The 21,438-nt window shown below is 42.4% G+C and overlaps 1 protein-coding gene across 1 annotated transcript in view; it reads left to right on the top strand.

Moving 5' to 3' along the window:
• Positions 1–21,438, top strand: part of PIP5K1B (phosphatidylinositol-4-phosphate 5-kinase type 1 beta) — a 127,787-nt gene that overhangs the window by 59,752 nt on the left and 46,597 nt on the right. The window contains exons 5-7 of the mRNA XM_075279042.1: positions 9,864–9,981; positions 13,161–13,313; positions 14,938–15,237. Coding sequence (XP_075135143.1) covers positions 9,864–9,981; positions 13,161–13,313; positions 14,938–15,237 — 571 coding nt within the window. The remainder of the gene's footprint in view (positions 1–9,863; positions 9,982–13,160; positions 13,314–14,937; positions 15,238–21,438) is intronic.

Below are 21,438 nucleotides of genomic sequence, written 5' to 3'. Positions count from 1 at the left end.
AACGAAAGAGATCTTTCGGGTCCGGAGTAAGATAAACCCCCAAATATTTGAGAGAAGTGGGGGCCCAATGAAAAGGGAAAGATTGACTCAAGGAGGTGGCCGCCGAGGAGGAAAGGGTCACATTAAGGGCTTCCGACTTCGAAAAGTTGATTTTAAAATTCGAAAGGGTCGAGTAAACCTGAAAGGCAGACATCAGAGCTGGAAGAGAAACATGAGGGGAGGAGAGAAAAAATAGCAAGTCGTCTGCATAAGCCGCCACTTTGTATAAACAGGAAGAATGAGCAGCGCCTGAGATGTTCGGGTCGGCTCGAACCTGGCGGAGGAAGGGTTCAAGAGTCAGGACGAAAATGAGAGGCGAGAGGGGGCATCCTTGCCTAGTGCCATTTCGGATAGGGAAGGACTGGGACAATAAACCGTTCACCCTAACCATCGCTGTAGGGAGAGAGTATAGAGCCATGATCCAACTCATCATGCGATTTCCAAGACCAATATGTAACAGGGTCTCTTCCATGAACCGCCAGTTGACCCTGTCGAAGGCTTTCTCAGCGTCAGTTGAAAGAAGCATGAGAGGAGAGCCCGATTGTTTAGCCCCATACATGAGGTTGATAGCTTTGGTAGTATTATCTCGAGCCTCACGGCCGGGTAAAAATCCAGCTTGATCCGCGTGAACAATATTTCCTAACAAGGGCGATAAACGCGTCGCAAGGCTCTTGGCTAAAATTTTTAGGTCAACATTGATTAGCGAAATGGGGCGGTAGTTAGAGCACAGAAGAGGGTCCTTTCCGGGTTTGGGGATAACCGCTATGTGAGCACACAGGGAGTCACGACAAAGGGCCGAGCCATCGGTGAGAGAATTGAAAACTTTCAACAGTCTGGGGCGGAGTTCAGGGCCAAGTTTCTTATAGTATACCAAGGTAAGGCCGTCTGGGCCTGGGGCCTTACCCGTTGCCATACTGGAGATAGCTAAAGAAATTTCCTCTTCAACAATAGGAGATTCCAAGGCCGTCAATTCCTCTAGAGACAATGACGGGAGACCAGAGGAGGAGAGATAAGAACGAATGCGATCTCGGAACTCCGCTTCAGGGAGAGGAGAAGGGCCAGAGTTTACAGAATACAAAGAGGCATAGTAGTCCCGAAAGGCAGCTGCAATATCAAGGGGCATGTGTAATCGAGTACCCTGGGCGGAATTGATGCATGGAACGTAGGTGGAGGACTGCTGAACCCGAAGGGCCCTAGCTAGTGAACGCCCGCTCTTATTTCCAAACTCATAAAAATGACGTCTGCATTTAGCTAGAGTACCCTTCACCCTATCAGTGACGAGCGTACGCAGTTCCTCTCGGGCGCTGGCAAGCTGGGAATAAACATCAGGAGTGATTTGGCGTTTATGAAGAAGTTCCAATGAGCGGATCCGCTGCAGCAGAGATTCAATACAAGCCCGGCGTTCCTTGTTTAAGCGGGAACCATGTTGCAACAGGATACCCCGGATAAAACATTTGTGAGCCTCCCACACCATTGGAGGAGCAATCCCCGACAATTCCTCCCTCTCAAAGTATTCCCCCAAACGGGTCTTAATGTCATCCAGGATGGTTACGTCATCAAGAAGTGATGCGTTAAGTTTCCACTGACGCTGGAAGGGAATAGGAGAGGACAAGGAAACAGACAAAGTAACTAAAGCATGGTCGGAGAAAGTAATGTTATCGACTTCCGCAGCCAACAAAGAGTGGAGATGTTGGTGACGGATAAAGAGGTAGTCGATACGAGAGTATCGGTGATGGACCGGAGAGTAATAGGAGTAATCCCTATCCAATGGGTGGAGTAACCTCCAGGAGTCCACAAGCTGGTGGGAATGAAGGTCCCTCTTAATCCTCCTGATGAGCAAGTAGGGGTGAGAAGAGACGCCAGCAGAAGAGTCCAATGAAGGGTCTAGGACCAGATTAAGATCACCCCCCGCCACCAGGAAGCCCTCCACAAAGCCGTCCAACAGCCCTAAGTAAGAACTAAGGGCACGACCCTGTCCCGAGTTAGGCAAATACAAAGAGGCAAAAGTAAAAAGCTGAGAGGAGATACGACCCTTGACCATAACAAGTCTCCCCTCAGAATCAGTGCGAGTCTCCAAATGTTCCCAAGGCAGGGAGCGAGAAATCAAGATACTAGTCCCTCTGGATTTCGGGTCAGGAGAAGAGCTATGATATGCATGAGGAAACCAAGCATTAGTCAACTTGTATGGCTTGGTAGAGCAATGGTGAGTTTCCTGCAAAAACACAACATGAAGGCGCTTACCTTTGAGCAGATTGAAGAGTACGGAGCGCTTCTCTGGACTATGAAGGCCTCTCACATTGAGGGAGCCCACGGCGATGGAGGAAAGGCGATCAAGCGGAGGCATGGAGGGAGACGGGCTTTCCCAGCTCACACCCTAGGAGCAGAGAGAGAAAAAAAAAAAAAAAAAAAAAAAAAGGGGGGGGGGAGGAAGGGGAGAGGGCGAAGAATTGAAGAGGGTAAAGGGGAGGGAAAGAAAAGAAAAAAAAAAAAAAAAAAAAAGAGAGAAAAGTAACAGAGTAGAGGAAGGAGAGCAGTAAAGAATGAGGGGGGGGGGGAGAAAGGAAAGGGAAAAAGAACCAAGAGTAGAACAAATCTAACTACCCCTAGACAAATGGGCCAGGGGCACAACAACAGACAGGAAGGAGTGAGGGAGTAAGAAAAGATGGGGGGAGAAGTGGGCCCGCAAGCACCACGAGTGTACCTGGTAAGGAAGACCCTATGCCCCCACCCCCAACAAAGTGTAAAGGGATAGGAAGCACAGGGCTACAAACTGACTCTAAGGTCCAAATAACAACATTGTATAAAAACACAGCAATACCAACAACAAGGGCCATCTATAAAGCCCAGCAGGAACAGGATCAAGAGGAACAGAGTAGTCACAAAACAAAATAAACATAGTGAAAATGTCCACCAACCGCGAAACAAGTCCAAGACCACTCAACATAAAAGGATATTAACACTGTCCTGTGGGCAGATCAAAGACCGGCGGCATGAGGGCTCATGCTTCAATGGGAAGCTGAGCTGAGAGATCTGGTTGGCGGAGCGGAGACCCAGGCGGATCCGGTATTGGAAGATGTCGTGGAGATGAGTTTCCCCCGAGGTCTCTCTCTGGAAGCAGCCGAAGAAGAACGCCTGGAACCGCGGCCGCGCCTGGGTATAGTAGGGCGGGAGGAATCCAGAGCAAGCCAGTTCGGGACTGAGACAGGGCGCACATCCAGGGAGGCAAACAAATCAGGCAAGTCCGCCGGGGAACGGACAACAATCGAAGACGAGCCAACACGAACAATCAAATGGAAGGGATGACCCCACCTATAGGAACCTCCACAGTCCTTAATCAGAGTCAACACTGGCTGAAGGGCACGGCGCATAGCCAATGTGCGGGATGAGACGTCTGGGTAGAGCTTGACAGAGGCATTCTCAAAAGGCACCGATCCCATATCCCAGGCACACCTCAGGATGTGTTCCTTGTCCGTGAAGTAATGTAGTCTACACAGAACGTCTCTAGGATTAGCAGGGTCAAGCGGGCCAGAACGTTGGACTCTATGCACACGGTCCATCATGAAGGTAGCATCCAGCGGGCGTTGAGTCGCCATATTGAAAATGGTATTAATACGGCTGATCAGATCATCCTGAGGGCCTTTTTCTGGCACTCCTCGTAATCGAATATTATTTCTGCGACCCCGGTTCTCCTGGTCATCCAGGAGCAAGGCAATTTGTTGAAGGCGGGCCTCAGAGTGGGTTTGATTGCTCTCCACTGCAGACAGGCGTTGTTCCAAAGAGGACAGTGTTTGATCAGTAGCGTCAGCCCTAGTAGTAAGTTGAGACACATCAGACTGGATCGCACCGAGGGCCTGTGCCTGGGATTGTTCCATTCGGGAAACTACAGCATCCAGGTCCTGTTTAGTGGGCAGAGCTTGAATAAGGTCCCGAAGTAGCTGAAAGTCCGCAGAGGCAATATGGGCTGCCGAGCAGGGCAGGGAGGCCGAATCCATGGATTGCACGTCATGTCCAGGGAGGGTGGCAGACAGTGAAGGAGGTGGCTGCGATTGGCGAAGCGGAGGAGATGGAGGAGCCATGTCATCAGTGCCAGACCCAGTAGCCGAGGTTCCAGATCGGGACAGGAAGGTAGAGATTGACGGTGAGTGAGTAAGAGAGCGACTCGGCGTGCGGGAAGGAGCAGTAGAGGTGTTAGGACGTCTTCTGGACATATCACAATGAGAAGCGACCATAGAAGGTAAGGAAGGTACACTCGCAGTATCACCAGGCCTTACATGAGGCGGTCACACAGTTCCATAATCAAACCTGGTACCCATGAGGTGCAAAAGGAGCAATGGGAGAAGTGCTAGTTCCGTGGGGATATACTGCAGAACGTGGAACACACAGCAAGTGGAGGAAGGTGAGGAGCCCCCCCTGATGGTGGAGTAGGGGCTCAGCACTCCCTTCACACCACTGCAGTGCACGACAACAACAAAAAAAAAAAAAATTTCCCTGCTAGAAAGGTCTCTGAAGAGGGTAAGAAAGTCCAAAAAACAGTAGGGAGTACTCACAGAGTTAGCAGAATGTCCCAGCAGAAAGTGTCAGGATGGGAGCCAAAACAGCAGGGGGGGGTGAGGTGTCTCCACTTCAGGCAATGCAGGGAGGCCAGGCAGCAGGTAGAGCAAGGGGTTCAGAGAGCAGAAGAGTTCCCTTACACACTGCATTAACCCCTTCACCAGTGGAAGTGTTGTCAGTTAGTCCCAAGGATACAAGTAATTAAACAGCAAGAGAAAGCCAGCAAGCAAGTGGCAATAACAGGCACCAGTGTGAATGTGAGCCAAGACTAAATAGGGGAAGATGAATCCGCCCTGGACCAGACAGGAAGGCAGGCTGTCAATCACAGGGCAAGACCAAATTTAACTACTTCATGGACAGAGGCAGATAAGGGCAGAAGACAGGTGTGGTGCAAATACAATCACAGAACTAGAGTCGTGTTCACACAGTGCAACCAAAAACTCTAAGCAAGAAACTAAACTGCACACGCCTCCTGCACCGCAGCATGCGTGCAGAGGGTGGCGTAGTGACCTGAACAGGCAGAAATGTTACAGGCCCACTTTGCAGAAAAGCAGCTTTTTTGTTGCAGATTTTGCTGCAGTTTTTTGAGCCAAAGCCAAGGGAGAAGTATGACAACTTCCTATATATTCCCAATTCCTTTTCTAGTCATTCTTGGCTTTACCTCAAAAAACCAAAGCAAAATCTGCAACTAAAAAAAGCTGCATTTCCGCAATGTGGAGCCTCTGCCTTAAAGGGATTCTACCATTAAAATCGAATTTTTTTCTCGTTGACACATAGGAATAGCCTTAAAAAAGGCTATTCTTCTCCTACCTTTAGATGTCTTCTCCGCACCGCCGTTCGGTATAAATCCTGGTTTTCATCGGTATGCAAATGAGTTCTCTCACAACATTGGGGGCGGGCCCCAGCACTCAAATAGCACTGGAGGCATCCCCAATGCTGCGAGAGAACTCTCCAGCGCCGCCTTCATCTTCTTCAGGAACGGCCTCTTCACAAGTCTTCTTCCGACGCGGGCGGTCAAACTTCTAGACTTCGGGCCTAGGGCAGAGCCGACTGCGCCTGCCCACAGGCCACAAGACAATGGGCGCTTACTTACTGTGTAAGCGGCCATTTTCCTTGTGGCTGCGGGCATGTGCAGTCGGCTCTGCTCGAGGCCTAGGAGTTGGACTGCTCGCACTGGAAGAAGACTCGTGAAGAGGCCGTTCCTGAAGAAAAAAAAATTGATTTTAATGGTAGAATCCCTTTAGGCTGTAATTCTAGACACATCCCATGGACAGCTGGGGCTCTCGTACTCCAAAATAGGAGCCATGTTTTTTTGGTCCTGCATAACCCATTTTTTGCATTATTTGTGATTCTAAAAGATCTGGTTAGGAATTGTATCCAGAGATATCAGATTCAAGTTGAAGATGGCTCCATCTGTAGTATAATATAAATCATAGACACTTTTGCAAAAGGTTTCATTTCTCCAAACTTAAGTAACATTACTAACAGCATTGATGTAAATTTCCTATGTATGTCCTTTGAATGTCAGTAAGTAGGGAATAGGGTATAGTGACATTACTGTAGGGTTTGTCTACAACCAACAGGCAGGAGTGTAGCTATAGGGTTGAATAGGTAGGAGTCCCAAAGGTCCCTCTGCCTCATAAAATATAAAAGTATGGTCAATGGCACAAGGTAGGTAGGCAGCAGTCCCATTGCATTGGGGGCCAGGAGCTTCAAGTTACACATCTGTGCACAGGGGCTATATTCAAAAAATGATCTTTTTAATCAAGGCTGTTATTGTAGTATGTAGGATTCATTGCCAAGATTCAAATGGTTACTAAAGTAACATAAAATAATAAAAAATGACTGATGACTCTGCAGCTAATTTTCATTGGTTCCATACATGCATAGTCATGTTTTATATCTGTATTAATTAAATCATCAGTGCGTTTAAGGCCTACCTTGTGCTAAGGCCCAATGTATAAAAACACAGTATTTTTCATTGAGTTTTTGCAGAATTTTTTCTTCCCCTATTATACCTATAGGAAAAACACTTTCAGCTAACATTACATGCTGCATTTTACAAAAACATGTTTCCCCAGCAGCCAAAAACATTGCATTCCTGCAACATGTGGCCTTAGCCTTAACCAACGTTTTGTAGCTCATTTGCATTAGTGACATAGATTGTATTAATAAATTATTAGTAATAAAGAAAATCTTTTCATTGACACCGATAGCCAAGACTCTACACTCAGTGATCATAGCTATATGTGTTGATCAGAAAAGCCACAGTCGACTCTGTATTGTTGACACGTAGATCAAAAAGTCTGGCAGAATGTACTCTTTAATACTACTTACTGTCAAATGGAAAATTGTTGTGAGGTATGCCAGGAGCAAGGTGACTCACATCATAAAAATAAATATTAGCAATAACATAACATGCTATTAAGCCTCTAGTGTTTATTTCCATTGCTTTAATATAGACTATGACATAAGTATTAATAATCAATCTAATATGAAAGTTTCCTCGTGTTATAGAACATGTGGGGCTCAAATTAGAATGGATAAACAATGCCCACCTCTGAGTACATATGAAAGACAAAGTGTGGTTTGTAAAAATCTGCATTATTAGGTAAAACGTAATCCATTCTATGGAAAATGTCTCCAAGACAAATTAGGGTCCATTCACACAGAGTTTTGTGGCGCTGATTTGGCCACAAAACTCATTTAAAAAAATAAGCGCTGTAAAACTGAATCCCATTGAGTTCAATGGGTTCCATCTTATGCGCGCTGCCCATTGAACTCAATGGGAGGCTTTTTTACCTATTGCTTTCAATGTGTTACACACGTTAAGCATACACACGTTAACACATGGAAAGCAATAGGTAAAAAAAAGCCTCCTATTGAGTTCAATGGGCAGTGCGCGTAAGACAGAACCCATTGAACTCAATGGGATTCAGTTTTACAGCGCTTATTTTTTTACACAAGTTTTGTGGCCAAATCAGCGCCACAAAACTCTGTGTGAATGGACCCTTATGGTGCAAAATTACAATCCCTTAAAGGGGTTGTCTAGTTTCAGCAAATAAATATTATTTGTATAAGGAACAATTATATACAGTGCTGGCCAAAAGTATTGGCACCCCTGCAATTCTGTCAGATAATACTCATTTTCTTCTAGAAAATGATTGCTAGCACAAATTCGTTGGTATTGTTATCTTAAATTAATTTGTCTGCAATGGAAAACCACAAAAAGATTTGTCAAAAAGCCAAATTGGATATAATTCCACAGCAAACATAAAAAAGGGGGTGGACAAAAGTATTGGCACTGTTTGAAAAATCATGTGCTGCTTTTCTAATTTGTGTAATTAACAGCACCTGTTACTTACCTGAGGCACCTAACAGGTGGTGGCAATAACTAAATCACACTTGCAGCCAGTTGAAATGGATTAAAGTTGACTCAACCTCTGTCCTGTGTCCTTGTGTGTACCACACTGATCATGGAGAAAAGAAAGAAGACCAAAGAACTGTCTGAGGACTTGAGAAGCAAAATTGTGAGGAAGCATGAGCAATCTCAAGGCTACAAGTCCATCTCCAAAGACCTGAATGCTCCTGTGTCTACCGTGCGCAGTGACATCAAGAAGTTTAAAGCCCGTGGCACTGTGGCTAACCTCCCTAGATGTGGACGGACAAGAAAAATTGACGAGAGATTTCAACGCAAGATTGTGCGGATGGTGGATAAAGAACCTTGACTAACATCCAAACAAGTTCAAGCTGCCCTGCAGTCCGAGGGTACAACAGTGTCAACCCATACTATCCGTCGGTGTCTGAATGAAAAGGGAGTGTATGGTAGGATACCGAGGAAGACCCCACTTCTTACCCAGAGACATAATAAAGCCAAAACTTACCTGAGAAAGCCAAAAACGTTTTGGAAGAATGTTCTCTGGTCAGATGAGACAAAAGTAGAGCTTTTTGGGAAAAGGCATCAACATAGAGTTTACAGGAAAAAAAAAAGAGGCCTTCAAAGAAAAGAACACGGTCCCTACAGTCAAACATGGCGGAGGTTCCCTGATGTTTTGGGGTTGCTTTGCTGCCTCTGGCACTGGACTGCTTGACAATGTGCATGGCATTATGAAGTCTGAAGACTACCAACAAATTTTGCAGCATAATGTAGGGCCCAGTGTGAGAAAGCTGGGTCTCCCTCAGAGGTCTTCCAGCAGGACAATGACCCAAAACACACTTCAAAAAGCACTAGAAAATGGTTTGAGAGAAAGCACTGGAGACTTCTAAAGTGGCAGCAATGAGTCCAGACCTGAATCCCATAGAACAGCTGTGGAGAGATCTCACAATGGCAGTTTGGAGAAGGCACCCTTCACATCTCAGGGACCTGGAGCAGTTTGCCAAAGAAGAATGGACTAAAATCCCAGCAGAGCATTGTAAGAAACTCATTGATGGTTACCGGAAGCGGTTGTTCGCCGTTATTTTGTCTAAAGGTTGTGCTACCAAGTATTAGGCTGAGGGTGCCAATACTTTTGTCCGGCCCCTTTTTGGAGTTTTGTGTGAAATGATCAATGATTTGAATTTTTTTTCATTCTCTTTTGTGTTTTTTCATTGCAAGCAAAATAAATGAAGATATTAATATCAAAGAGTTTGGGCTTGCAATCATTTTCTGGAAGAAAATGAGTATTATCTGACAGAATTGCAGGGGTGCCAATACTTTTGGCCAACACTGTATATACAAATTTACAATACAGTATTTGAAAAGATTTTTTTTATCCACATTTTCCCTATAGAAATCAAATGATAGCTACACTTTAAAATAATAGAGATGAGATCTGTTTATGGAAATTGAACACTGGCCAAAGAAGAACTTTGGATGTGGACCAATTGCCTGGAAAGTATTTGCAAGAATACACCTAGCGTATTGGCACGTAACCTTATTTAGATGATATTCCATAAAGCAGTCCTATGAATTTGTCATGAGTTACATCATTAATATCAAAATGATGAAATCTGATTTAGGCTAAAGCTACACGTAGCAAGACCCAGCAGAAAAACACTTTTTTTGTTACAGATTTTGCAGCTTTTTTTTTAGCCAAAGTGGCTACAAAAGGAATGGGAAATATATAGGAAGTCCTTATACCTCTACCTTCTGCTCTATCTACCACATTTCCACAATTTGGGGCATTTCTAAATTTTTTTGCTAATTAGTATTTCATGTTTCTTGAAATTTAGGGGTCATAATATCGGATATAGCAGTTTGTTACCTTTGAAATTTTTTGTTTCCTATATTTTAGTGAAGGGAGCAATTTAACGCCAGCACATCATTATCCAGACTTCAGATTCAAGACCTATGCTCCATTAGCATTCCGCTACTTCAGAGAACTTTTTGGTATCAAGCCAGATGACTATTTGGTAAGATCTCTGGTTTTGTATTTCAATAATTAAATAATTACATTTTATGTACTGATAGCCTGTAACAAGGTGCTGTCTAATTGCAATACTGTTTGATACTGAACATACTAGTATATGCTATGGATTGGGCAAGTTGGATTTCAACTGCCTGTTCCTTTTGATCTTGCACTGACTTTCTCTCCTCAGCAGATTCAGAACATATGCACACTTGGCCAAGGCAAATGTACATAAGTGACACCTGACAGTTATTTTATGTGCATACCCAACTTTTGTATCCCACCCTATGTATTATTATTATTATTATTATTATTATTATTATTATTATTATTATTATTATTATTGTTTATTTATATAGCACCATTAATTCCATGGTTCTTTACATTTGAGGGTTCACATACAGTACACAAAATATACTAACAGATATAGAACTAACAATGACCGACTAGCACGGTGGGATAGAGGGCCCTGCCCACGAGGGCTTACAGTCTAAGAGGGAAGAGGGATAGAGACAGAATGTGAGGGGGAGACAGTTCAGATAGTGATGTGGTGACAGTAGTGTTATTGGAGGTTGTAGGTCTTCCTGAATAGGTGAGTCTTCAGGGCCTTCTTGAAGTCTGTGATTGTGTGGGTCAGTCTTATGTGTCTTGGTAATAACTTCAGAGTATGGGGGATGCACGGGAGAAATCTTGGAGACGGTTGTGTGAGGAGCGGATGAGGGCAGAGCGGAGTAGGAGGTCTTTGGAGGATCTGAGGTTACGTGTGGGCAGGTAGCGGGAGATTAGGTCAGAAATATATGGAGGGGACAGGTTTTGGATGGCTTTGTATGTTACTGTTAGTAAGTTGAACTCTATTTGCTGGGCAATAGGTAACCAGTGAAGGGATTGGCAGAGGGGAGCAGCCGATGAAGATCGGGGGGAGAGCACGGAGAGGTGAATTAAGCAAGCAGCACAGTTTAAGTTGGACTGGAGGGGGGCGAGGGTTTTTGCTGGGAGTCCATGGAGAAGGGTGTTGCAGTAATCTAAGCGGGAGATTATGAGGACATAGACTAGCGTCTTAGTAGTTTCTGAGGTGAGAAAGGAGCGGATTTGATGGATGTTCTTGAGTAGGGATATAGGGATTGTTTGTATGTAGGGTTACAAACAATAATCTGTAATCTGTAATGAATATCTTCTCTGTAAGAAAAACATAAATCTGCTGAACTTAACCCAGTCTATACAGAAAAATTGAAAATTGACATTGAAACAGAAAATATTAATCTGTTATGCATATGCACTACAAAAACTAACATACAATAAACCTAAAGCAGCATCAGAAATCAGTAATTCTTTGCAAATACCAGTTTTGTGCTAAAAACTGCACCTTGTCATTTTTCTGCCACCACTTTGTTAAATAGGTAGAGTTGGTTGGGGGTGGGGGTTGCGTTCACAGCTCCACACATTTAACATTAATATTGCCAAAATATTGTTGTAAGTAACAACTGAACCTACTGAAGCTGACAAATAGTGGCAAAAGCATAAAACAGGTTTTCCCCACAACATCATACAGCCAATGTGCTAAGTTTTGGCCACATTAGGCTGAAGGACAAAAGTTGCTATTTGGGCTGTGAATCATAGAAAGTTTGAAAATTTTATATTCTGATTTGGTTAATTTGTTATAAGTCAGATAAGAGTTAAAGGGTTGTTCCGACTTATTTTTTATATTATCTAATAGTGCAGCTGAGGGGCCCATAAACATAAAAAAAACATTACTTTCCTCTCCCCAGGGGCAGCAACTCCGGTCTCCTAAATACAGATCCTTATCTCCTATTTGAACTATGGGGACCGTTGCAGCCAGTCACAGGCCTCAGCAGTGAACTCTTCGCAAATGGCACCTGACTGCTGTGAAGAGGTCACCACTGAGGCCAGTGATTGACTGCAGTAGTCACGTGGTACAAACAGCCAGAGGATCTGTAAACTGAAAACCGGAACTGCTGCTGCTGGAACGGGAGGTCCCAATACAGGTGAGTCATGTTTTATTTATGTTTCAGGACCCCTCAGCACGCCTTTAAACTGTATTAAATATCCATATTTGTAAGTAAGAGTCATGTCAGACTCATGGTCTGCTAGTTCCAGAGCAAATTAAGCATTTCATGAACCTGTGGTCTTATTATAATTGATATTTTTGTAGCCATTGATTATAGTAATTATTTCACAGAATGATCTCATTAGATGGAAATCCCCCCCAGAATATGACTGATTGCATTCTAATTGAGAGCGCTTAGGAGTTAATTGCTGTGTATATGCAGTTCATTAATAGCCACATCTCCTATGTGAGTCTTGTAACCTTGACCTAGAAACACTTCTATAGAAAGCATTTAGGCTAACTCATCCTGATAAAGTGTTCAGTACATTAAAAGGTGAAAGTATTGTCTGTAGCCACATGTAATATTTATTGTAGCTGCTCTACAGTTCATGACTTTTGTCTTGGCGGGCTTTCACATTTGCGCTCGTTCTCCAGTTTGAGCATTCCGCCGGGTTTCCGTCTTCAGCCCAACAAAACTGGACAGGGGATGGAAATCCAGCGGTCAGTTTTAAAACCTTTGTGTCTGGTTAAAAAAAAAACTGTTTCCCCACGGACTGGAAGAAGGCGGACATGGGCAGTCACCTTTACAAACCTATTCAAGTGAATGGGTTTTAAAGCTGACTGCCGGTTTCCGTCCTTTGTCCAGTTTCGCCGGGGCTGAAGACAGAAACCCAGCGGAATGCACAAACTGGCTGGCCAATGGCCAGCCAGAGCAAAAGGTGGGTTCTGCCAAGATCAACCTTTCTGGTTAGTGTTAGGCTATATTCACATAACCATGACAATTCTCAGCTGTGATTTTCAAGGATCCCTGTGGTATCCATTGTTTTTAGGCACCAAGTCACATCAATTGGCAAATTGGGCTTGTTAAATGAGCCTGAGAGTCCAAGCTGTGAAAGAGTAGTGCATGAGCTACATTTTCACAGATCACAGACAGCACATGGCTGGACACTCATTCTTGTGAATATAGCCTTAGGCTTTCAAACCAAACGGAGAACTACTTCATTGCAATGAAAAATTATGATAACGGGATAAAAAAGTGGAGAGCAAGACTATCTTCCAGTCCTTTTCCCTTCCTATATGGCTCAAACCAATAAATTTATCCTCGTCTTTTGCTTTAGTATTCACTCTGCGGCGAACCTTTAATAGAACTGTCTAATCCTGGCGCAAGTGGCTCCATCTTCTTTGTAACCAGTGACGATGAATTTATCATCAAAACAGTTCAGCACAAGGAGGCAGAATTCCTTCAAAAGCTGCTTCCTGGCTATTACATGGTGAGTAAGAGGATGCTGTAATAGATTTGTGGAATATGACATTAGTTTCTATATACAGTTTGTAAGTTTCCCTCCATTTTATTGGTTCTTCACCAATGTCTAGAGCTGAGACATTCCACCACTTATTTTTATGAATGGGTGACTGTGTAAGTACAGTCACCCATAAAAATAAATCCAATGAATCCTAACTGATGCTACCGATTTAGTAGGATTGACATATCAGAAGTTGCCCCTTTGGGGAAATCCATAAATCAACTGCCCTATTTCCTGCCTTTTGCTTGTTAACAATGACAAAGGGAGTTCTGCAGAGGATCTTGTCACCCAACAGCAAAGGAAATTGTAAGGATTGGAGTCAGGGTCAGGCAGTGCAAAGTGACACAGCTGGGAAAGCAACACTGTGCAACTAAGGACAAAAGGGGTCGCAGGCCCTGCAGCTATAACTATGCTGTAATATCTGAGATGAGGCAGACCCATGCACTTCCTAATTGAAGTGCGCTTACCACGGCTCCTAACCTTCTATCCGGCGGCTAGGATAAGGGGAGAGGAGGCCCTGAAAGTCCTAGGGACTGGAGTCACAGGGGTCACACCTAAACAGAAAGCACAGTGTAACTGCAATGCAAAACAAAAGACTAAACAGCATAGAACCAGGGAGGACCACAAGTCCCAGCAAGACACAGAAGAGAAGGCGAGGTCAGACGAGCAAGAGGTCAAGCCAGGAGATATAATAAAAGGTACCAAATCAAAAGACAAGGGATAGTCAAAAATACAAGCCGGGTCTAAAAACCAAGAAACATATGGAATACAAACAGACAGGGAATCAGACTCAGCAGGGGGACCAGGAAACACAAAGTGAATGGCTGGCAAGGATCCATGCCTGGGTGGGGTTTAAATAGCAGCAGAGAACACACCTGATGGCTAATGACATGGAGACTGAAGGCAAGGAAAAGATTAACCCTTAATGACCTAAGCACACCCAATAGAACTCCTAACACGTCTCCCAGGGAGATGCCGCGCAGCAAGGAGACCGCGGCGACTCCGTATCCTGACAGAAATAAAACCAAGCTTCAGTTACTCATTACATTGTATAGGTTTTGTTTAAACAGGACCTTTCATATCCTCGGGCACACACGGGTTTATACACCGCTAGGAAGTCGACAGTGCGCTTTCCCGTTATGTGCCACAGGGGAAGAGCTATCAGTGCCATTACCGATAGCTCTTCACTGTCAGAAGGGCGTTCCTGACAGTCTTACTGGGAACACCCTTCCTGACAGTATTGTCTCTAGCTCTATAATGTCAGAGGGGACATTCTTTACTGTCCAGTGATGACGCTGAGCGGTGAGGAGCAACCCCCCTCTTCCCTGAACGCCCTCCCTCTTACATGAAAGGTCCTCTTTATAGGGAATGTAGCAGCTATATTTTTCTACTAGTTAAATATCTATATAGATAAATATTTTTTAAAATCTGTTGTTACCTAGTGATTGTATACATATATATTATATTATGGATATATTACTTGTATCTATTTTCTGTACATGTTTATGAGTCTGCTGTTAACAGCATTTAAAGATATGAAAAAAACATAGCTGATTTTTTTCATCAATTTTTTTTTTTTATAAATATATAGAATTTGAATCAGAATCCCCGAACACTGCTGCCCAAGTTTTATGGACTTTACTGTCTTCAGTCTGGAGGTATAAACATTCGACTTGTGGTCATGAACAATGTATTGCCACGGTCTCTGAAGATGCATTTCAAGTATGATCTCAAAGGATCAACATATAAACGGAGAGCTTCTCGAAAAGAACGGGAGAAATCCAGCCCCACATATAAAGACCTGGATTTCCTGCAAGATATGCATGAAGGATTGTATTTTGATCCTGACACCTACAGTGCATTAATGAAGACTTTACAGAGGGATTGTCGGGTAAGTACAATGCAAGTAAAACAAGAAAGATGTTGCCAGTTTAACATTTTGACATACCAATGTGGTCAGAGAGCTGCTGGATGAAGGAGTCTATCACCAGATTTATTTGCATCCAGCTACTTACAGGGTATGTAGGGCTTTAAACACACCTTTTGCTGAAATCAAATTTTTAGTCTCTATGCATGTTAGGTAAATGGTGCACTAGAGGTATGCCCAAGTCTCATGGTTTGACTGTTTTCAATTGTTCTTGTCACTCTTCTCCTTTCGAAACCAACCCCTCAGCTACATCAGACCCAACCCCTTCATCTCTTCCGCATATGGAAACTTTACAAGTTCGTCAACAGGCGAATGTCCAGTATTGCTGCTTCTGGGCCATGGCAATCAGTATAGGACTGCACATGCATCTGCAAGATTTCTGATTGGAGCAGAGATGGTGGTTGCAGTGGGGGGTGGGCCAGTTGTGGTTGAGGGGTGGAGCTCAAATGAGAAGAATGGCGAGAACATTTGACAACGAGTTTCTTAATTTCTTCACATACATAAAAAATAAAGGTTTGATTTCTGGAAAATCACAGAAGCAAAGGGGTATATTTTGCCAATATATGGACAAATCTGGTGGCAGACTCCCTTGGTAAATTGCACTTGGTATACAGCTAGCTAGCTTTCAGTGCTAATTGACTTTGGGCACCTGGTAAAAATATCTGTCCAAGGTACAAGATATATACTTATATGTTATATTATGTGCATCTTTCGAAGGAAAAAAAACAAAGCTAGAAATTGAGCTAACAGAGAAGTACACTGTAAGATAAATTAATCTGAAAAAAGACACCAATGTTTATGACCGACATTGAATTTGACACCCTCTCAAGATATCTAAATATCTTTTTAGTAAGAACATATGCAAGGTTACTTTTCCCAGCCTCATTTTCATAGCCATTCCATAACAGGGACCTTGTGTTCCAAGGACTAGAATGTTTTTTCTTCTCTCTTGGTCTGAAGGCATTGCTTTTTTTGTTATATATTGTATGTCCAGACCAGCTACACAACTACTGCTAGAGTCTGTTCATACCGAAGACAAGTAAGTAAATACAAGTAGTTAAGTAAATAATTCGTTCTGCAAATAGTGACCTAAACATCACCACAGTGTAAATAGAGACTATTAAGGCCAAGTCTTCTTGACACGCACATGCTGAGGAAAGTGTAATATATGTATTTTAGATATGTTATAGATTGGTAAGACGTTCTCCAGAAGGGAATGTTTAGCATTAACAAAATCTCAAGTGAGCATGTCACCACTTTATTTTTTATGGCTATATAAATATTAGATGAAATTCATAGCAACAGGGATTAAACTGTAGAAATGTATAGGAAAATCTTATGGCAGATGGCAGGTGAGAAATAGTGATTAAAGGGAAGCTAGTGTTGTACATTGTTTTCTATGTATTCCATATATCTAAGGCCAGGGCCCCACGTGTCATAAACACCATGGAAAAAAACGTGGTTTTCCACAGTTCCTGCAAAGTGGATGGGATTGTAGAGAATCCCATCCACACATTGCAGAAAAATGCGCGCATACGGATATGCAGCAATTTCCATTACCGTCGTTGTTTTGGAAATCCCAGTATGTCACATTATACCTACAGAAACGCCAGTGGTTTCCTTATAGGTATAATGGAAGCAGCAGAAGTGCTGTGGCGTGGTTTTTCCCACAGCTCTTTTTTGTTGTGGCCAGCTACGTGAGGCTGTAGCCTTAAAGTGTATCTGTCTTTTTCATTTGACTTTATGTGTACATGTGGAGTTTTATTATATGACTTATATTTGCATTATTTAGCAGTTTTCCTGCTGCATTCTATATCTGTAGTTTTTATTTCTCTCTAAACTGATGGATGGATTGACATTGTGAGTTAAAAATGAGTCAAGCTAGGGGCCACATGGTGGCTCAGTGGTTAGCACGGCAGCCTTGCAGCGCTGGAGTCCTGGTGTTCAAATCCTGCCAAAGGGCAAAAAAACCATCTACAAGGAGTTTGTATGTTCTCCCTGTGTTTGCATGGATTTCCATCCCATATTCCAAAGACATACTGATAGGGAAAAATGTACATTGAGAGCTCTATGTGGGGCTCACAATCTATGTTAGAAAAAAAAAAAAGAGCCAAGCTGAGTTTCATTTTTAGGTTCAAGCCAGTTAGATAATCTGGGCCACTGGGTCTTTGCAGGAGTCAATAGCTGAACATTGTGCTTCTCAAGAGAAGTAACTGCATGGTCAGGCCTGCACAATAGGAAATGGATGTCACATCCTATTGTGGCAATGTGTGTCCTGAGACAACCCCTTTCAAGGGATTTTTCCAATCTCAGACTTTATATGGCATATTCACTGGATAAAGAGGTTTTAAATGGAGGTCCTTTCTGAAAGAGGGTTGAGGACCCGCCACTGTGAATGTACTAATTCAGTATCCATATGTAGCCATCTCTCGATACACTGCAGGATATTGGACATTTATGGCATATCCTGTGGTATACATTTTAAGCTGTTATTTCCCACAAACACTGTACACTACATTGTATAGTTACACACTTGCCGAGCATGCAAAATAGTTTATCCATTAGGTTTGGCTTTAGAGTTGCTAATGATGGTAAAAATACACAGAATAAAACTGCAGTTCATGTATATGATCCTATATGGCCAAAACAACAAATATATACATTCAATTGGAATAGAGAATTGAGGCAATCTACTTATGTGCTGAGCTTTATTGTCCATCAATAAAAATGCTTCTCTTTGTTTGAGAAATTACCCTTGGCAGGGACAAAGTATCTGCTGCTGCCTTGTGTGAATATGTCCTAGCAGTGATCTCATGTCCAGCTGTGTACACTGTGGAGATAACATCTAGTCACTATTCTGATGACAGAGAAATAAAGCCACTTCCTATTACTGCCCATGGAAGCTGTATTGAAAAGACATTGATAGTAGTTTCATCAAGAAACGAATGATGAAGCATAATACTCACATTGAAAAAACATATAAAATGTTTATGTTATTTAAATAGCACTTGCATATTCCCCCATGCCATATATCACTTGCATTTGTCTTAAGTAGATCTCAGAATCTAACGTCCCTTTCCTCGCTTATCATATTCAATCATGTTGGAATATAGACTATTAGGACATCCATTTACAGACCAGTTACAAGTTAATCATTTTTGTTTTTAATAGACAATCAACCAAGTGACACAGACAAAGACCCTTGTACACACCAGCCAATTTTCAGGCTTATGAATATGACATTTCCCTCCAAATACTTTATGAGTTTTCCGCTTTATCAGTTTTCTCTTGTATATATTATATAAAGAATATGCACATAAGACCTCACTGGTAAAAAAAGAACTTGCTCCTAGCACCACCTTTAGGAAGGTATCTTTTTATAGATTAATGTATGATTTTCAGAGAAACCTAAGGGCATAATCCAGGAATAATAGCCAAACCAGAGTAACCCCTCCAGAAGGTAGATGTACCCATGTTATTGTCTCTCATTAGTGCAGAGTGGGGTACTGCCTGGCTGTGTGAGAGGTCAAAAGGGATACTATGTCTCATTATGGTGAGACTGTACGGGGATTTATAGGATCATGCATGCCCTGCCCAGAATTCTGGGTAAGGAATATGCGAATAAGACCCTATTGGTTCCTAGTGTCCCCTTTTGGAAGGTAGCTTCCTCTTCCTTTTGGAGGAGTTATTTTGACTTGACTATTATTTGAAAACCAAGCATTAATTTATGCTACCTTCCAAAATGTGTCACTAGGAGCAAGATTTTCACTAATGAAGCCTTTATTTGCATATTCTTTACCCAGAATTCTTAGCAGGGCATGCATGGTCTTATGTCCCTGTACCGTCTCTCCCTAATAAGACACATTACCCCAAATATTTTATTTCTAGTGGATATTTAGATTATAAACTTCAAAACCGGAACATGTCAGGATAGGATGCATTTTTCAGGTTTTTTCCTACATGCAGTTTTGAGATATTTTTTTCCTTTTGTTTTTCTTTAATTTAATATTTGGGGAAGTATAGACAAAAACGGAGGGAAAACATGTCAGTCTTCCACATTTTTCATAGGTTTTTTTGATAGCACAAAGTGCTACTAAAAAATTTTTAAAATAGTTTTCCTCCTCTGTTACGGTAATATTTATGTAGCTGACATATATAGTTAGGTTGCCGGGGCAGGGATAGAACTTGTGGTGTAGGTGTATTTTTTAAATATATTGATATATTTTTTTGGTTTATACATTACCTGATACATTAGCCCCAGTTACAGGAGGAATGCAGCCTCCTGAGCTACACTGCAGAGCTTATCTGGGTTCTTTAGGACCCAGCAGTTCATACAAATCCTGGCTGCTGATTGATCATAGGACCACCAAACCAAAAGGGGTGCTGAATCATAGCAGCTCTCATAACTTTATACAGCGAATGGGAAGACAGAACAGTAGGAGCTCCCTTAGAGAAGGCAGGGCTGGTTTATTATTGCACCTAACAACTAACTTCCTGCTTATATACTACATGATATCTTGCAATTGTATAACTTATATGTACATCCTTGCAGAGTTAAAAGTGGACCACCAGGACATACATAGTCCATGGGCAGTTCGTAAACAGTTAAAGGGAATGATGTCATTCATTTAAGTTTTAAGTATGGCTCAAAGAGAATTAATTTGTTCAGACAAAATGCATTCAGAGGTTATCTGTGGTCATTGCTGCTATCCTGCATTACTTAGTCCTTCAGCAGAACAACAGCAGGGTAATTAAATTCACCGCCATCTAATCATAATGAAATAACTCTCCTCATCTTGTCCCAGTCTGCACAGCAAAGCTAACAAGTGAGCTGCACTTTTCTACACTTCCTTTATGTTCAACCATATAGTGCCATACAATAGTGCTGCCATAAACTCAGCCCACTGTATAGTGCTATACTATTTTTTGCTTTAAACCATGACCTTGTCTAGTTGTTAATCCACTCAGACAGCTAAAAATAGGTAATAAATTCAGGGCCTCTGTTCCTTGGCAGTAGTTTGACATTAGTGCATGTCCGCTATTGATCTATCCACAAGCATAAACATCTGCAAACAAATATCAGCAGTCCGATAGACAGGCTAAACCTAACTTCATGAAGATGACCAAGCCATTAACTAGAACTCACAGATAATGCTTATTTGTGTAAGCCCTTAATGTGCAATGATTGGTAACTATGGATGCTGTACAGTAAAGTGAATCAATGTAGACATGTAGATGATTGTATTTTATCGAAATAGATTACTGTGTACAGGCAGCAGCGATAGAGTTACTCTATATATAGATATATTTCATTTCCTTTAAAAGCAGCCAGATCTAGTTCTTATTCCCTCAGCCAGAAAGTCACCTGTGCCATGCCAGAACGCTTTCTGAATTTAATGTTCCTATTTTCTCCAGCCTGACAGTCACCTGTGCCATGCCAGAACACTTCTCCAATTGAATCTCTGATGAGTTTATTCAATTGAATAAAACTTATACTCACTTTACTCCTAGGAGGTCTCTGACAGTTAAATATCTGCACAGAAAAGGCAGGCAGTTAAAATTTCGGATATGTGGGTAACAGGTGGCAACGGTGAACAGGCTCTTCAATTAATGTCTCATTTATCTTTTCTACTTTAGGGGAATCTGTCAGCAGGGTGAAACATATTAAACCAGTAACACAGATAGTTCAGGCTCACCTGACTGTAATGCCTTTTTCCTCCTGAAAATTTGCGCCAAGAAATGAGAATGACAAACACTTTTCTCTAGTGGCTACCATACAGGCGCACATCCCCAACATTCACAAGGGTCAGTTGTTTGTACAGGGAGCCAATTTACCTATCAGAATATTTTTGACATTTTTTTTATTTCATAATATGCAAATGAGCAGTTTGGAGCACTGAGGGCGGCTCTGTTGCTCCAAGCTCCTATGCACCACACTGCTCTACTACACCAGCGCAAACACGAGTACATAGGGCTGTGGCCCTGTTTCTCAAAAATGAAAGAGGGATTCCTTTCCCCATTCCTTACCCTCACCCATCTCCGCTACCACTCCCCCCACTTTCCCCCCTTCTTCTGATATTGCCCTTTATTTGGGTTAATGAGTCTGTTTTCTACCTTTTTGTACGATGTTTGTACTGTGGTAGCACTGTATTATTTTTGTTTCTT

This window comes from Leptodactylus fuscus, chromosome 1, assembly GCF_031893055.1.
Source record: "Leptodactylus fuscus isolate aLepFus1 chromosome 1, aLepFus1.hap2, whole genome shotgun sequence".
Classification (NCBI taxonomy): Eukaryota; Metazoa; Chordata; class Amphibia; order Anura; family Leptodactylidae; genus Leptodactylus; species Leptodactylus fuscus.
Note: the sequence above shows the minus strand (reverse complement) of the source record. Positions and strands in the feature narration are given on the sequence as shown.